We start from the raw sequence: 17,038 nt of genomic DNA, 5'->3' as shown, positions 1-17,038 counted from the left end.
AATTCACAATAATTCTTATATAACTTATACTGACCCTTGGTGCAGCTACAGTGTATTCCCTTCCTTCTCTTTATACGCCTGATTGGTTGCGTTTGGCAAACAATAGTTTTGAACAGCAGGTGGGTGGGCCTTGTGTTTTGACAGTAACTGAGATTTCCATGTTGGGGATATCCCCACCCTTTAACTTCATACAGATCCAAGCATAGAAATAACTGCCTGAAATAGAGTGTTTAAAGCACTTCAAATGCTCATTTTAGCTAATTTAAGACTAATTTACTTCTCCATATGCTTGCAATAGATATATGTACATATATATAGATAGATACTATATGACAAAATAAGGCAAACAATAGTCTGAAACAGTGAAACACATGAAACAGTGTCCATCAGTAGAAGGTTACAAGCACAACTACTTTTGCAGAACTGTGTAAGAGAACAATGTACATAGGCGTTTGTACCGGAGGTGTTTGACAAATGATGCTGCATATCAAGTAATTCCACCAAGCGATGCGTGGTTAATGAAAATGCAAATTGGTAGTTGATGTTGTTAATTCCCCAAAGCCAGCACCCAGTCCCACAGATAAACAGCATTAATGAAGTTTTAATTGCAAAAGTTGATATAAATGTAGCTAGTGGCAGGCTGTAACAATGAGTCGGAGTGTTTTTGATATCGTCTGCATTGTCGCCACAGACTTAGTAATGAAGTAGGATTGTCAAGGCTATGCTTTATGCTGCCAAAAAGTTCCCTCAGTGAGATTTTATTTGCATAATTTCCTAATGAGACACTCTGTGTTGACAGACGCAATTGTGTGTGTCTGTCTGTCTGTCTGTCTTTGTGTTGCAAAGGAGATGAAGGACCTAGACTGCTCTCATTTCCCCATTATTCTCTCTGTATATGTAAAACAGGAGTGTCTGTGATCGCTGTGTTATTTTATGTGGACACGCTTGCACACAGAGGGGCTCGGGGGAAATGTCTAGGTCACCGACCTGAAATGAGCTGAGCCTCTTGCTGAAAATGGTACACACAGAAATGTAGTAACGACCCAGAAAGTTATCTGCGCTGTGGTACCTGGTGAGAAAGTGCTGTTAGGTTTATTTCAGGGAAATGTAGCTGAGTTCTATTTTGGTCAGCATGCTGTGTACTGAGATTAAATGCTGTTGTGATTTATGACTTCAAACTTTTGGGTAGCAAGTGGTTTCACATGTAGGTTTGACAGATAGTGAGTGGGAGATTCCAAATTTAGCAGCTCAGGCACAAAGTATAGTTGTATGTATAGTATGTTGCTGAGAGGACAAAAAGGGTAACTTTGAATCTTTTATCAGTTTGACCAAATTAGGGAAATAGTCAGCAGTAGTATTTTAAAAATAATCCTCAATGCTTCTCCTTCCCCTATTCATACAAACACTCATCCACCAATTGTGGCTCAGTGTCCTGGCCAAGGGCACTTTGGCATGTGGAGGATTTAAGAAAAACTTGCTCTTTCACCTGAATAGTTGAGGGATTTTCTACTTTCAGGAGGGAGTTATCATACTGTTTAGCCCTGACTTGTCAAAAGGAAAAGAAAGTCAAGCATAAGTCACATATGCTGACCAGTGGGAGAAAGAAAAGGGAGGCAAACCAATACAAATAGTGCTAGTAATCATAAAGAGCATTTATAAATTTCAAAATGCAGTTTTTCCCCAGAACACCTGCTCCATTATAATCCCAACAAGTAACAACCGTGTGATGCTGTTGGCCTGCAGCTATGTAATTAACTTTTGTCTTTGCTGTTGGATTGTGTTATTCACTATGATTATGATTGATGGTCATTTTCTATTTGCTCTTCCAGAGGAGATTTTCCAGTCCCACATTGCCCATTGGTGGTCTCCAGATGGTGCCAGGTTAGCATACGCCACCATCAATGACACCTTGGTGCCCAGGATGGAGCTGCCAATGTTTACAGGCTCACCCTACCCAATAGGGAAAGAGTACCATTACCCTAAGGTATACTTTTTCCTTCTTTAAACATCTGTACTGATGCAGATAGTTTAAATTATAGAAATAGAATGGTTTAAGCAAAGTGTTTTTATGTTTTGCTTTGTTTTTTTATGGGATATTATGCTCAGTTACTCACTTTGTTTTCATTCTGATCAGGCTGGAGAGGAAAATCCAGTCATCACTCTTTATGTCGTGAACCTTAACGGCCCTCTGCACACCATTGAAATGAGGAGGCCTGATGATCCCAGGATAGGGTGAGTCATCCAAAACTATCAAACAGTCTACCTCTGTGCTCAGTCAACCGATGCACATTTTACACAGCGTAGATTTGGCTCAGATTTGCAGTCACATAAAACCGGTGGAAAATCATTGGCTTTTTTTTTTTTGGCATATCTGTACAAACAGTCAAGATGTGATTGCAGGACAGACTTTAAGCTTCAGTTAAAGAGGGTTTATAACTTTTGTAGGATTTAGAGTATTTAGAGTCCCCAGTTCAGATAAATATTTTTTAATGAATCATTAATTATGTATATTATGTAAATCAGTAACAACAATAACTTAAAATGTAAAGTAAAACAAGTAAAGGTTAAAAATACATCTAATCAGGGACTTGTAACTGATGTAAGTGGCTTCCCTGCCGACCCATCCAGTGTCCAAATATGGAGATTTATACCTTTCCTGTACATGGATGAAAAATGAGGATGAAAAAATTTTTTATGTTCAGAATCACAAATCTGTAGATCAACAGAAAAGTCCTAAATATGAGTTGTATATACATGTGTTATCATAGGTGATGCAAAGCAATATGGATTTTTGGATAATAAAATATTTTTGAATACAGTATATTACAGAGTCATAGTGGGTATTTTTATTATATGATATGCTGCACAGACTGGGGGATTTTCTGTCCCCAGTGATGCATTTTTCCTTAATAGGGTGTTGTGTTTAAGTTTAATGCCTCTATTTAGTCTCTTCATATTTACAGCCTATTTTTCCACCTCTTTATACACTGCTTGATTTCTCTGTGTTCAGATGCAACCACTTTTTCCATCATCTTATTTTTACCCGCATTGCAGCTGATACCAACGATAATAAATGCTAAATATGCTTTCTGTTTGCCAGTGAGTACTATGTGACCATGGTGAAATGGGCCACCACCACCAAACTAGCCATTAATTGGCTGAACAGAGCACAGAACATCTCAATCCTCACACTATGTCAGGCTACAACGGGAGTCTGCACTAAGGTGAGCACAGTGTGCATGGCACATATGCCGCAAGTATGAAAGGCTGTTTCTTTATCCCAACTGAAGTCTGTTTATCTGTTTCCACAGAAACACGAAGATGAAAGTGAAGGGTGGCTCCACAGGCAGGTGAGAATGATAATACACACGTGTGTGTAAGGTAGATTTAGAGTATTAAGGCACTGAGGTACTTATCCTTTCCTTTGTAGCAGTCATTAAATTATAGCCACTGTTTACTTGCTTTGTTGCCTGGCATTTCTTGCCTGACGACATGCACAGTCATTAAATTCAAGCTTTAAATTTAACATGGCTTTGTTCCAAGCAGTGTATGCTGTCTTTTTAAATTATAATGCGGGAATGCCAGTATAATTACTGCATTAAGCAGCCTGCGTATTTAGTTGTCTGTAGCAGTCTTTATTTTATGTCTTGTTAAGTGAAAACACTTAGATCAACCCTCTCTGTGTATTCAGAATGAGAAGCCGCTCTTTTCCAAAGATGGTCTGAAGCTGTTCTTCACACGGGCCATTCCTCAAGGAGGCAGGGGCAAATTCTTTCACATCTCCATGTCCATCTCCCAGGTGAGAGAATATTTGTATGCCAAGTATTTGCATCACTAACAGGAAGTTAACTTGGAACTGATGAACCTTTCATATCAAACTTTCAAAAAGTGTGGCCCATATTAATGAAAAATTGTTTGAAAGACATTTTGCATACATAATTCCTTCTAGATGATTATTTGCAGCAGTTTCTGTCACCTGTAAATTGCCAAGGTGGTACATCTGATGTTTTGTACAGTGATTGTAGTGAAATATTTGTCCTGTTCCTGTCACATACAGAAACTGTTGGTGGCATTGGAGGATAACTATCATATTTTTGCTGTTTTTGCTTCTCTACACCCACAGCCCAACATTAGTACAGACACACTGCAATCTATCACATCTGGAGACTGGGATGTCACTCAAGTTCTGGCCTACAACGAGGAGAACCAACTAATGTGAGCATGCACAAACCCCCAAGCCGCCACCAGAACTCAATCATACTAAAAAGCATGTTACCACACATTTGCAACTGGTTACATTTACTCTATACTCACCACCCACTTTGTTAGATACACCTGTTCAACTGCACATTAACGCAAACATCTAATTGGGTTATGTAACCTCAAAAATATCTGCAGAACTTTAAACCAAGCTTTGAATGGCAAAGAAAAATTATTTAGCTTACTTTGACTGTGGCGTGGTTGTTGGTGCCAGGCAGGTTGATCTGTTGATATTTACCCATACTCTCTTCATCTACATTTCTTTGGGTTTACAGAGAATGGTCAAAAAAATGAAAAATATCCAGTTAACAATAGCTCCCTGGGTGAAAATGCCTCGTTGATGCCAGTGGTCAGGATAGAATTCCAAGAGTGCTTTGAGCTGATAGGAAGTCAACAGTAACTCAAGTAACAACTCACCACAACTAAGATATGCAGAAGAGAATCTCTGAATGCACAACACATTGAACCTTGATGGGGTACAGCAGCAGATGACCACACTGAGTGCCACTCCAATAAGCTTAGAATAAACTGAGGTTACAATTCACACCAAAATTGGGCAACAGAAGATTGGAAAACCCAAATGGAATTCACGGTCACCAGATCTGGATCCAGGTATCACCTTTGTGATATAAGAGAACAGGAGATTTGCACTGTGGCATCTGCAGACAAATCTGCAGCAACTGTGTGACGCTATCATGTCAATATGGACCAAAATCTCTAAGAATTTTTCCAGCACCTTGATGAATCTATGTCATTAAGAATTAAGACAGGATTGAAGGCAAAAGGGTGCCCAACCCATAACTTGCAAGGTACGCTTGAAGAGTCTTATGTGGTCATAAATGATAAACAGATAAACAAGGTTAGAAATTCAGCACCATGGACAGAGGCAAGCCCATTGTTTCAGTGGTTTGACAATAAAATCATTCTTCATTTTTATTATAGGTATATATGGTCTTTAGGGCTGAAATATTGGGAAATAGATGCTCTACTGTGCCACCTCAAACAATTCCACACAACAAACTGCCCTGAATGCACACACATAAAAACTGCCTCGAGTCTCCATTGCACCCATGAGGAGTGTGACTCATTCCCATCACTCCCTGATAATTACACTCCCACTGTGATCTGACTAATAATAATAATAATGGATTGGATTGATATAGCGCTTTTCAAGGCACCCAAAGCGCTTTACAATGCCACTATTCATTCACTCTCACATTCACACACTGGTGGAGGCAAGCTACGGTTGTAGCCACAGCTGCCCTGGGGCAGACTGACAGAAGCGAGGCTGCCATATCGCGCCATCGGCCCCTCTGGCCAACACCAGTAGGCAAGTAGGGTAAAGTGTCTTGCCCAAGGACACAACGACCAGGACAGAGAGCCCCGGGATCGAACCGGCGACCTTCCGGTTACAGATACGCTTCCCAACCCCCTGAGCCACGGTCGCCCCGGACTAACATGACTTCACATATTTATACCCTCATCCAAACATATATAGACACACAGTTCCTCTTTTTCCCTGAGAGTTGCAGGGATTTGAAAAAATCCCAGCCAAATGGGGGTAAGATTTGTCCCATTTCTGTTCTGGGTTCTTTTATAAAACATCTTTTCTAGTCGGGGTATTACTGGGGTAGTCCCAAAGCTGACTGGGGAACACAGCTCTGCTAAAGTCACAGAGTAGACCAAAAATAACAATTATACATGACTGTCATTCCATTTTTGCGTTTTTTATGTTTACACAGATACTTCTTGAGCACTGAAGATGGTCCAAAGCGAAGGCATCTGTACAGGTATTAGCTGTTCGAACTTACACTGCACTTGAAAAACTAGTGGCTTTGATAGTTGGGAAAAAGTGTTTTTTAGTTTCAATGTTAAAAACAAACACTCATATTTATTTCCATAGTGCGGACACATTTGGTTCATTCAACCGTCGCTGTCTGACCTGCGCCTTGTCCAACAGCTGTGGATATATCAGTGGCTCCTTCAGCCTCAACATGAGCTACTTCCTGCTCAACTGCCAAGGTAGTACCATGTGTGAATTCAGCCTCTGTTTAGCTTATCCACTTAAAGATGTCACACAGGACTCTCTTTTAACAATGACAATGAAGTTACAAAGTGCATGAGTGCAAACTTTTAAAATGGGCATTGCTATTTTTATTACATCACAGTGTGCCATGTGCAAGGAGACAATGCAATTCTGTGATGATAAATCAGCCATCATATAAATGGCCAATCCTCCAGTTTGCATTTCTTATTTGTTTATACCTTCAGGGACAATACACATTAATCAACATTACTACAAGTGTACCAGTGAGTTTACTAGATTACCACTGGGTAATTTTTCAACTGTTGACCCCTGGCCAGATGTTAAATTAGCCTTTAAAAGCATAAATGAATATTTAAAAGCCTCAAAACAGTAAAAAGCTTTAGAAAGAAGAAGTCGAAAGAGAAGTGCAGGCTGTTAAAATGCAACCACATAATATCCTGTTGTATTACACATGATAAGCATAAGCCAGAGGGTACACATTGGATAAAATGTCATATTGTGTCATAATGTTAAGCTTTAAAATTTTGTTTGTTTTGAAGTTTATATGATAATAAATTAGCTACACTTAAGAGAATACACATCCTACACTGCTAGTCATGTATGTGTCCTTTGACTTACTGTAATAATTTAATCACATAAAAGGGATCGCTTTTGTAGTCATTGCTATAGGTGTGTCTGTTGGTTCAAAGTGGTTTCTCTCAGTAATCTGTAGCTTGGTGTACTTGAATGCACATTCAAGTAATGCTTTTATTAAGCTTCAACATCTGTCTGATGTTGAAGCTAAATCATCAGACAGATGTTAAAATCAGGGTCACACCAAATGTGAAAAATCTCCAAGATCAGTTTTTGTAATATGATAAATCGAGTACTATATCTTACGAAAGGGCCTGGAGAAAGATGTACGGGCATTTTTTTTTTTCAATTCGATGGCCTATAAAGTTACATGACATACAAAATTATAATATATATAATATACATTATAAAAAAATATAATTTCATGTGTTTATGTATGTTTTACAGCTTATAGAAGCCAAGGATTTCAGCCAATTCTGCTCCAGTCATATGTGTAAAGACGATAAAACACACCATTTTAGTATATAATGCTAATAGGTCAAAGGTCACAGTCACACAGATTAGGAAAAGGCTTTAGTTTCCACTGGATCATCTCCAAACTTCAAATCATTGTGGGACAAGCACTTTCTTTGAGCTCTTTAAAATATTTTTTTCAGTACAGCAGTGTATGACTTCACCATGACACACAAAGGATTAATATATCACACTAGATTTCCATGTTAACAGTACTGGACCACACAAATGATCTATGAAAACGATGATGTCACGATGGAGATGTCATTATTGAAAATTAATGACATCAGTATAAAATATCAGCGTTTTAGTATAGCCCCTGCCCTTTGGGGGGAGTTGTGCAATAGTGCTCTTGTATTACTTCCTCTTTCTCAGTGATGTACAATAACATGTATACAGTGCGTGTACGATATTAAAACCTGTAATGATATTTTATATACTAATCATATGTTTTGTATGTAAATGTGAGCAACTGTAGCAAAGTCTTTGAAATGAGGTGAAGTATATATAAAACATACAGTACAGTACTTAGAAATTACACTGTAGTAAAAATGTTTCTACCAATTTTCTTTTGGTGAGATGTTGTTGCTAAAATGATTTCATATTTCTGTTGTGTTGCTGGTAGGTAGTTCACCGAAAAGTGACAGCACTGTGGCAAAAACAGAGCCGGTGCTCGGATGACTTTACTTGTCACAATGTCAAAAGCTTCTTTCACCATTAAAAAAAGAGATCCCATATCATTGCACTTCTCCTACCTTTGATCCATTTATTCAATATCAAAAGAAGAGACAATCTTCTCCTGGTGATCAGAGAAATATCAAAATGTCACAGCACTGTTGTCATGCCGCAGCAGAAACTGTGTCTCAGTCTGACTTGAAGCCTGTAGCCTCAATATTTAATCACTGATGTAACACTTCAGTGTCAATACTTGCTAACTGACCACCACTGATCTAAGATCAGACTTGAACCGACCAAAATGCAATCACACCCTTTGTGCTCAACCTCTGACAGTCTCTGACAGTCAATAATCTTGTACCTCATGTATTTGTAGTGCAGTTCTTTCCTTCACAGCCTGCCTGTGATCTCATGTGATGAGATTATAATATCATAATCACAAGGAAAGGGAGTGTAAGGGAGAGAAAAAGGAGCCAGGGAGAGAGCGGCCGGTTTGCTCTTCGACAAATACAACCACAGTGTTCCTCTATTTTATTCTCAATTTGCTAAGTGCATCAATCACTTCATTTGCTGCCCCTCCTCCCTGCAGTCTGAGGTTTTAGGGCTGTGCCTCTGTTTGTGGCCTAGATATGGAAAAGCTATTAGAGCTATTGCATTACATAAACTGAATAAGCAAAGATGTGCTTCTTTGTCTGTCAGACAAATGATCTGGTATCTTTCAGGGTTTTGTTTTGTTTTTTTCTTTTTGTGCATTCACTGAAGGACACTGTGGCATCAGTGTGCATTTGTTAGGAAACATACACTTTTCCCTTGCTATAAACAAATAGTAAATACAGCAACCTATGTATTAATATTATGGTGATTTAAAAATAAATTGTTTTTTTTTTTTTTTTTTTTTTTTTTTTTTTTTTTTTTTTTTTTTTCCAAATGACATCAGAAACAGCAGTATGCGACATTACGTGATGGCAGAGCTTCAGTTCATCCTTTGTCATTTTTTTTTTTTTTTTTTTTTTTTTTTTTTTTTTTTTTAATAAATAGGACAGGGGGAATGAATGAGAGAGAGAGGGGGAGAGAAAGAAAGAAAACCAAAGGGGAGAAGAGACGGTGAGAAGGGGGGGGAAGAGAGACACAAAAAAAAAAAAAAAAAAAAAAAAAAAAAACTCCTGGGTCACCTGTATGGAGAAAAAAAAACAAACAAACAAACAAACAAACAGAGGAGATAGCAAACAACAAAGAGCAACATAATAATAGAGAAAACAAAGCACCATCACAATAAACTAGCTAGTCATAGATATCAGTATTTACTAAGTAATAAACAATATTGTGCAGCACGCAAGATAGACAGCGCACAGTGTGCTTTGAGGCAGCAGCCAAGAAAGCTTTAGTCCGCGTCTGTGAATACCCATGTGTGCATACCTGTGTGGATCAGCATGCTTGCATTCCAAAGGTTTCTCCATGTAATGATCTGCTAGGGAGTGTGGGGGGGCCTCAGCCCCGTCCTCCAGGGTGTGAAGCGGGTATGGAGGAGATCAAAACTCCAGACATCCAGAGGCCCCCAGAACACAAAAGACCATGGAAGACCAACAGAGGGGCAGCCGCGCCACTGTTCCAGTAAGAGCTTAGGAGAGTCCCAGATGAGGGCTCACTCAGCAGCCGCGGAGCAGAAGCCAGGGGGGGTTGCAGTGACGCGCCCGTGAGCTCCGCCGGCCCCCAGCTGCGCCTGAGTGGCCGAGCCCTAGGCCGAGAGGCCGGGGGCACCCCACCTCCAAAGGGGGCCCGAGCGAGCCCCAGGCCCCAGGCCCCGACAAGCGGCCGCCAAGGAGTGAGCCGGTGTGTACCCGGACGCCCACCCCCAGACACAAAGAACCACCAACACACCGACACCTGAGGGAGTCCGCCACCGGCAGGGGAAGTGGTGGTGGGTGGAGATAGGCCTCCAAACCTTGGAGGGCCTGAGGTGTCCCCAGAGAGGTGGCGTCTGATACCCAACCTGACATATAGACACAGACATACAGGCACACACAGACACAAACATCCATTCCCACCCTCATGCTCTCATATGCACTCACTCCACACTCAACCAACGTGGAGACAGACATAAAGAGACGCTGTACACACAATCACACTCCCCAAGCGTACTCTACAATCCGGGTCTAGGTACCCTTGCCCCTGGAGGGGGGAATTGCACCCAGACCCAGGTGGTGTTACCCTTTTCCCTGCGGTGGGGAGAGGCAGACCACCCTAATAAATTGTTTTTTTAAACAGTCCATAGTAAGTCAGAATGTCCACATGTCATGGTCAAATATAAAGATACATAGTATTTGAGCTCTGATCTTCTTTTTAGGGCCGGACATCCCGTTTGTGGCTGTTTACAAGACACAGAGAGACACAGAAAGTGAGACACAAGACAGAGAAAGTGAGTATTTCAACCAAGCAGCAGGTCTCCATGTCAAAAAGTATATTTCCTCTAGTGGCTGGCTCCAGAAGCAAGTCATTGCCTTAGCTTCTCATGTTAAAATGTCCAAATTTACAAAGTTAAAAAGTTAATTTTGGTGAAATCAGGGTCACATCAAACGTGGAAAATCTGTAAAAGCTTTTTATTACCCACAGTTTTTTATGGATGATCTTCAAACTTCACAACAATGTCGCCCTTGCTACCTGTCTGTATCCACATTCTTAATAAAGTTTAAATGTGTGAGTTTTAAACTAAAAATCTATTTATTTATTTTTAAAGAAGAATTGTATTTACTTTTGTAGGAGGAAATTAGCTGTACACAAGCTATAATTTTTCGCCTGAATTAGAATTTGAACAGATTTTTGACTCACCTTAGGGGCTAGCCCCTAGTGGCCTTATAAAGAACTCCAGTTTTGACGCTCCTGCTTCCTCTTTCAGCCCTGGAAGCTACCTTTTGACACAAATGAATATTTACAAGCCTGAATGGAATGAAACACATTAGAAATGACCTTCTCTACATTACCATATTTGCTATATTTAACCTGACCTTGTCAAAAGGGGGCAGAAGTGTTTGCAGTGTAGTGCAAAGTGATCACCTTTGCACTGAGTCACTGTTTGTCTACAGGCCAAGTGTGGCATGACAGACGTAATGACATTACTCCTCACAATGGATGTCCTCATTAGATTATAACCTGCCCAACAGCACTATCAGCATACTGTTATTTGATTACTACAGTGTGTATGTGTGTGCCAGTCTTTATCATCTTTAAGTAATGAGATCTCCCCGTCCTGAATATGTTAAAAAACAACTCTGTAAATTTCATTACCATATATTATTCGATGTATTCACCTTCACAACAGCATTTTTGTAAGTGCAATCCATTTTTTTCCTGCCACTCAGTATGCTGCATTTAAAGGCATGTCTTTCTAAGTGACCTGTAGGTCTTTCTAATGTCCTGCTGTAAGCAATGGTAGAGACAAGATCACATTAGAATTAGTGTATGAAGTCTCCTCATCTCATTCCAATTTGGCCGTCTTGATTTGGTGCCTGCTTTTACATCTCCTCTACATCTCTATGTTTAGGTTTCATGGGGGGGGGAGATTTTTCTTATCGCCTCTAAAATTTTTATGTAGCACATCTATAAGGAGATTACTCTCTATTCTGCTCCTGTAACAAATCAGTCATTTGAAACATGAGCTGCCTGACAAAAATACTGTAAACTGTTATCTCACATACTCTCTTCAGGTATTGTAGAAGTCTATAAACTGGAGAGCAATGAGAAAGTGAGGCTGACCTTGGAGTCCATGCAGATGCCCATAGTGGAGTACAAGGAGATCAACATGGACGACTATAGTATGTATCAGACCACCAGACTCTTACTGTATAATGGCATATTATTAGGAACTTAATGCTAATGATGGAGTAATACAGAGCTTATTTCACTTCTTTTTATATTAAAAGATGCCACGGAGCTGAGGTAAACTGAGCCAAAAGATGTTTGTCAATCAAAACAAACTGATTCCTGATTAAAAAAGAAAAAAAAACAAACCCATAAAGTTTGAAATATATTTTATTTGTAGACTGTATGTAAAAGATGGACATAGCCATCATGATGGCTGTCTTCATGTTTTGAAGCCAGATGTGAGGAATAAGGGGCAGGTCTGCCTGAGAACCAGACGACACTGAATGCTCATATGGTGACATGAGCTCTAAAACCCTGCTTTAATATTTGTTTAACGCCAGATGAAAAATGTGGGCCCAGATTAAAATCACTCTAAATGGAAAATGATAACTCTAGGGAAATATTCATATAGAAGCGAATGGGAAAATAGCCTTGGACTTGCCCTCTATGAACAGTTTGTTGTATGTATGTGGTTTTAGTCTCCCATTTTTGGTCACACTTTTTTCGTAAATCTCGACCATATCATGTTTCAAAAAGGAATTTCTGTGGCATTTTCCTCTTCATTGTTAATCACAAGTTCTTGTCAAATGAGCAAGCGGTTTGAGAGCCAGACCTGTCACATCAATTTTTCAGCAAGCCATGAAAATGCTCATCTCAAGGCTTCAAAACTGGCCTTCAGAAGCCAACAGGTGATGTCACAGTAGCTGTGTCCATAAGTTATGCTATCTGTGGTTCTTAAGCATATAAAATGGGTTGTTTTCTGTGCTACAGTCATGATCCAGCTTACTTTGAACATGCATTGCTAAGCTAGCAACTGAAGCCATGAAGTCTATTACCTCCGAAAAGATAATAAATTAAGGCATTTTCTCATAGACATCCATACAATTTGACTTAATTTAGCAATCCAAAACTGCGGCACTAACAGCTAGAAAGTTTAGTGCACAGAACCAGGGGTTATGTTTTGTGTTTGTGAAAGAGACCTTAGTTGCTTTTGTGTAACAGTTGTTTGACTTGACATTGCAGCCTTGTCGATGCAGATCCTGAAACCAGCTGGCTTTGTCGAAACGTCACACTACCCTCTGCTCCTGCTTGTGTATGTATCAACAAAAGTGTGTGTCTATTAGCAATGCAGTCTCCACTCCAAGTTATATGAGGACATATCCGTCCATATCAATGCAAACATGCCAAGCAGATAAATTTCTTTGTCCCTGACACCTGCTGGATAATAATTACACTGTGACAAACTGAACCTCCTCTCCACCATTTTTTCATGAGCGTTCCTTTCTTCCAGCCTTGAACTATATTTTTATTCTCCAGGTCAGATCTAGGTTTCTCACCGTTTTAGAAAAAAAAAACACACTACTATAATTTATTGTATCGTCATTCATACCTGTAAAAATGATTTATTAGAAGTTTAAATCATTAGGAATTATTTCACCTCTTCATCACAGTCATAACTTGCAGTTGAAACTCTTACACCATTTAGCAGGCATGCCGTTGATTTTGAGTAAGTTTTTCTATTCCATGTCCCCATTTTTCTCTGTTTTCTGTTCATCTGCTGTTGCTTTTCTTGCGCTGTATAGCTCAAATGTTTAATTTAAAAAATAGACTGCAGAAAATTGGGACATAAGGTTATGCACTTTATTTTCACATGGACACAAAGTTAGGACTGAAATAAGGATCGCATCACTTGTGGTAGCCTCGATTTCACTTCACTGCTCTGCTTGTGGTGCAGCGATGGGACACCTGGTGACCAGATGGTGTCAGAGCAGTTTCACTTGGATTGGGCCACGGTGCTGGTGAGCAGCTTCGGCGCCATCGTGCTGCGTTGTGACGGGCAAGGCAGCGGCTTCCAGGGCACCAACCTGCTGCATCGGATCCAGAAGAAACTGGGCGTGTTTGAGGAGCAGGATCAGAAGGATGCACTTAAGTATGTGGATAAAGTCGTGCTGCTTTATTGAGAAAAACACATTAAACTGTGTAATTTGCAGAAGTCATCTGCCAGATCTTAAAGCCACATTTATTCACACGCACACACACACAAATAAATTTACATTATCATCTGTAAATTCTTCATTAGTTACTGCTATGAAAATATATTTTGCACACACACTGATAGCAGCTGGTCTGGCAGAACTGAAAACGTGCATTTAATGTGCAAGTGTTAAACAAACACTGTGAATTTAATATAGTATAATGGATCGTTTATTGCAAACAGCTGCTAAAACATCTTGTAAGTTAGAGCTACAGCTGCTACTGTGAGACAGTTTTTCTAAAAGTCAAACTGAACCAATGTTTATCTTTGACAGTTTTATTCTAAAGGAGCCCTATGTTGACAAAAACAGAGTCGGAGCATTTGGAAAGGTAAGAATAGTGTCAGTATGTGCATTCTGGGTCCAAAGATTGACCAAAATAGTCCATTCTACACTCAAGTATCTCTGTGTTAACATGCAGTTGTTGTACTTCAGGTGTATGGAGGCTATGTGACCAGCCTGTTGGTCAGCGGTGAGGAATCTCCTGTAAAATGCGGCGCTGTCCTCTCACCCATCACAGATTTTGAATTGTATGGTAAGCTGTGTTTGTTTGCAGCTTTTTGCATTTGAAAAATCACCACTCCACTACGTGTACTAAACAAATGCAGTAACCCTGCATAATCAGTCAGGCTCAGGCAGCACTGACAGAATATTCAGAGGAAAAGGGAAGACAGATTGCAAATCTAGCACCTTTAACCCCACAGCGGGGATATCTTTTCAGGGACTGCGTCACGCAAGTAGGCACTCATGAGTATGATGGTGCAGACAAACCTAGAACTCAATCACATCAGCGCCAGACGAAGTTAACAACACCAGCCTCACCTCGGCTACCCGAGGAATACAATGTGTGAAATGCAGAAGTGCTGTGCACCGAGGGAGTGACAGTACGAGAGACGCAGGGAACAAGGAACGAGGTGCGGTGCTGTTGTAGCTGGAGGCGCACCGAGTCAGGAAAGTGCAAATTAAGGAGGAGCTGGGCATTGCGGTGTGACTGATTTCCTATCTATTTGATTTCTCTCGCTCTGCCAGAGGCGGTGAGAGACGTGCCATGACACTGGAATTGCGGAATTGCAAATGAAGACTCTTGTAACAGCCTCAAAACTAAGGAATATGTAGATGGCTGAATATATTTAGACATAGGGATAAAAAACCACCCTCAAACAAAGAGTGATTAATGGAAGATTTGATTTGATCTTAACAACAAAGCTAATAAAAGATAACCGAAGCCTATTTCCCCCTCTAGCTTCTGCATTTTCTGAGAGATACCTTGGACTGCCCAAACCTGACACAAGAGCATACACGGTAAGATTTTATTACTTTTTTTTTTTTCATTTTCTTTCCAGTTGTAATAATTATCAAAATAATCTGCTGAAATGTGTTTTTTAGATGGCAAATTTAGCCCACAGAGCGTCTCAGTTTATGGATAAGAAGTTTCTGATTATCCATCCTACAGCTGACGGTAGGTCAGGAATTATAATCATCTTCATAACTGAATATGTAAAAGATAAACAATAATCTGTCTCATTTGGTTTCTTTAGAAAAAGTCCACTTTCAACATACAGCGAAATTCATTGCCCAGCTCATCAGTGAAAAGGCCAACTACACCCTACAGGTATGCAGTCTTTCTTTTCCTTGTTCAGTCCAACCTCTGGGAGCTTTGTGATCCCAGTGGTGGTCTCGCAGCAGGCAGAGGATTAGCCCTTCACAATGTCTGCCTCACACATAATGAGATTATAAGACCTCCTTGGGCATCCTGCATTAACACCATGACTAATCCCTTTATAACACATTGCTCTGCTGGCGAATGTTCATCAAAGCTCATTACTGACCAACAGACACATTAGTGTGCACAGTATTAATATTAGATCTCTACTAGTTTATGATGGGTTCAAATAAACACTATCACTTAGTTACTGTCGGTTGAAAAACACTTTGAGCTCTGGTAATATACACTTACTAGATAGTTTATAAGCTTTGCTAATACCAGGTTGGAACCTCTTTTGCCTTCAGAACTATCTTAATTATTCTGGTACAGATTCAAAGTTTTCTCTTCGGTCACGCTCGGTTGATTTTTCTAGTCGGCACACTCATTTCCTCCATTACGCGCTGGCTCCATTACCCGCTGGCTGCTACCCAAACAAACACACGTGCGGCTTGGCACTTGCGCTGTACGTAACAAGTCACGCGACGTGACGCTGCGGCTGTGATTGGTTCGGCTCTGCGCTACTTAATTTGGATTGACTGACCTTTTTTTTTTTTTTTTTTTTTTTTTTGAGGACAAGAGCGGCGAGGTCTATCGCGATAGCTTAATTTCTCTATCGAGTAAAAGTTATATCGCGATACATATCGTTATCGTTCTATCGCCCAGCTCTAGTGGCTGCACATCAGTGATGTGAATATCCCATTTCACCACATCCCAAATTCAGTCATTTGAGTACAGCGAACTTTCTGTTGTGTTCAAGAAACCAGTTTGACATGATTTGAGCGAAATGACGTGTTAGTCGGCTGCTATCACAAAGGTAGGCTATGGCATTTAAACAATGCTCAGTGGGTGCTAAGGAGCTCAAAGTGTGACAAGAAAATATCCTCCATACCATTACACAACTGCAACAACCTGAACCATGGATGCAAGACAGGATCCATGCTTTTATATTTTACAGGGTATATCAAACAAGAGTCGTCCAGTTTCAAAGTGCTTTAATTCTGCAGCCCTACACCAGTAACAAGCGAAACATGTACTGTTAGAAAGAGGGGATTCACGAGTTTCACATAGTTGCTGGTAGGTAGCAGTGGTTACAGTGAGTCCAAACATGCTCCCAAAAATTTGGGACAAGTTTAACTATCGTATGGACATTTGCCATGCGTGTGGAGGGCGACATATTGAGCACTTGTGAACATTGTAAGTTTTATATGTAAAACTTTATGTTCAGCCATGTATTTAAAAATTTAAACCAAGCTTCTATGTACATTACTTTAAAAGGTATAACCTTTTATAACCGGATTATTCTTTTGATAACACCCTGTATATGCCATCCCAGTGTTGCAACAGGAAAACTGAAACCTTCATGCTCTGAACACT

At 40.1% G+C, this 17,038-nt stretch overlaps 1 protein-coding gene across 4 annotated transcripts in view; it reads left to right on the top strand.

The window, feature by feature from the left end:
- LOC308385932 (A-type potassium channel modulatory protein DPP6-like) overlaps positions 1–17,038 on the top strand; it is a 235,014-nt gene that overhangs the window by 214,479 nt on the left and 3,497 nt on the right. For all 4 annotated transcript variants that reach the window (XM_080865147.1, XM_080865145.1, XM_080865146.1 and 1 more), the window contains 17 exons: positions 1,830–1,984; positions 2,135–2,232; positions 3,101–3,224; positions 3,312–3,350; positions 3,692–3,799; positions 4,124–4,215; positions 6,003–6,050; positions 6,164–6,282; positions 10,413–10,484; positions 11,770–11,877; positions 12,950–13,019; positions 13,662–13,856; positions 14,236–14,290; positions 14,395–14,494; positions 15,203–15,261; positions 15,346–15,418; positions 15,498–15,571. In XM_080865147.1, coding sequence (XP_080721273.1) covers positions 1,830–1,984; positions 2,135–2,232; positions 3,101–3,224; positions 3,312–3,350; positions 3,692–3,799; positions 4,124–4,215; positions 6,003–6,050; positions 6,164–6,282; positions 10,413–10,484; positions 11,770–11,877; positions 12,950–13,019; positions 13,662–13,856; positions 14,236–14,290; positions 14,395–14,494; positions 15,203–15,261; positions 15,346–15,418; positions 15,498–15,571 — 1,589 coding nt within the window. The remainder of the gene's footprint in view (positions 1–1,829; positions 1,985–2,134; positions 2,233–3,100; positions 3,225–3,311; positions 3,351–3,691; positions 3,800–4,123; positions 4,216–6,002; positions 6,051–6,163; positions 6,283–10,412; positions 10,485–11,769; positions 11,878–12,949; positions 13,020–13,661; positions 13,857–14,235; positions 14,291–14,394; positions 14,495–15,202; positions 15,262–15,345; positions 15,419–15,497; positions 15,572–17,038) is intronic.

This window comes from Rhamphochromis sp. 'chilingali', assembly GCF_963969265.1.
Source record: "Rhamphochromis sp. 'chilingali' genome assembly, chromosome: 18".
In the NCBI taxonomy this organism is placed as follows: Eukaryota; Metazoa; Chordata; class Actinopteri; order Cichliformes; family Cichlidae; genus Rhamphochromis; species Rhamphochromis sp. 'chilingali'.
This window is presented reverse-complemented; position numbering and strand designations above follow the sequence as displayed.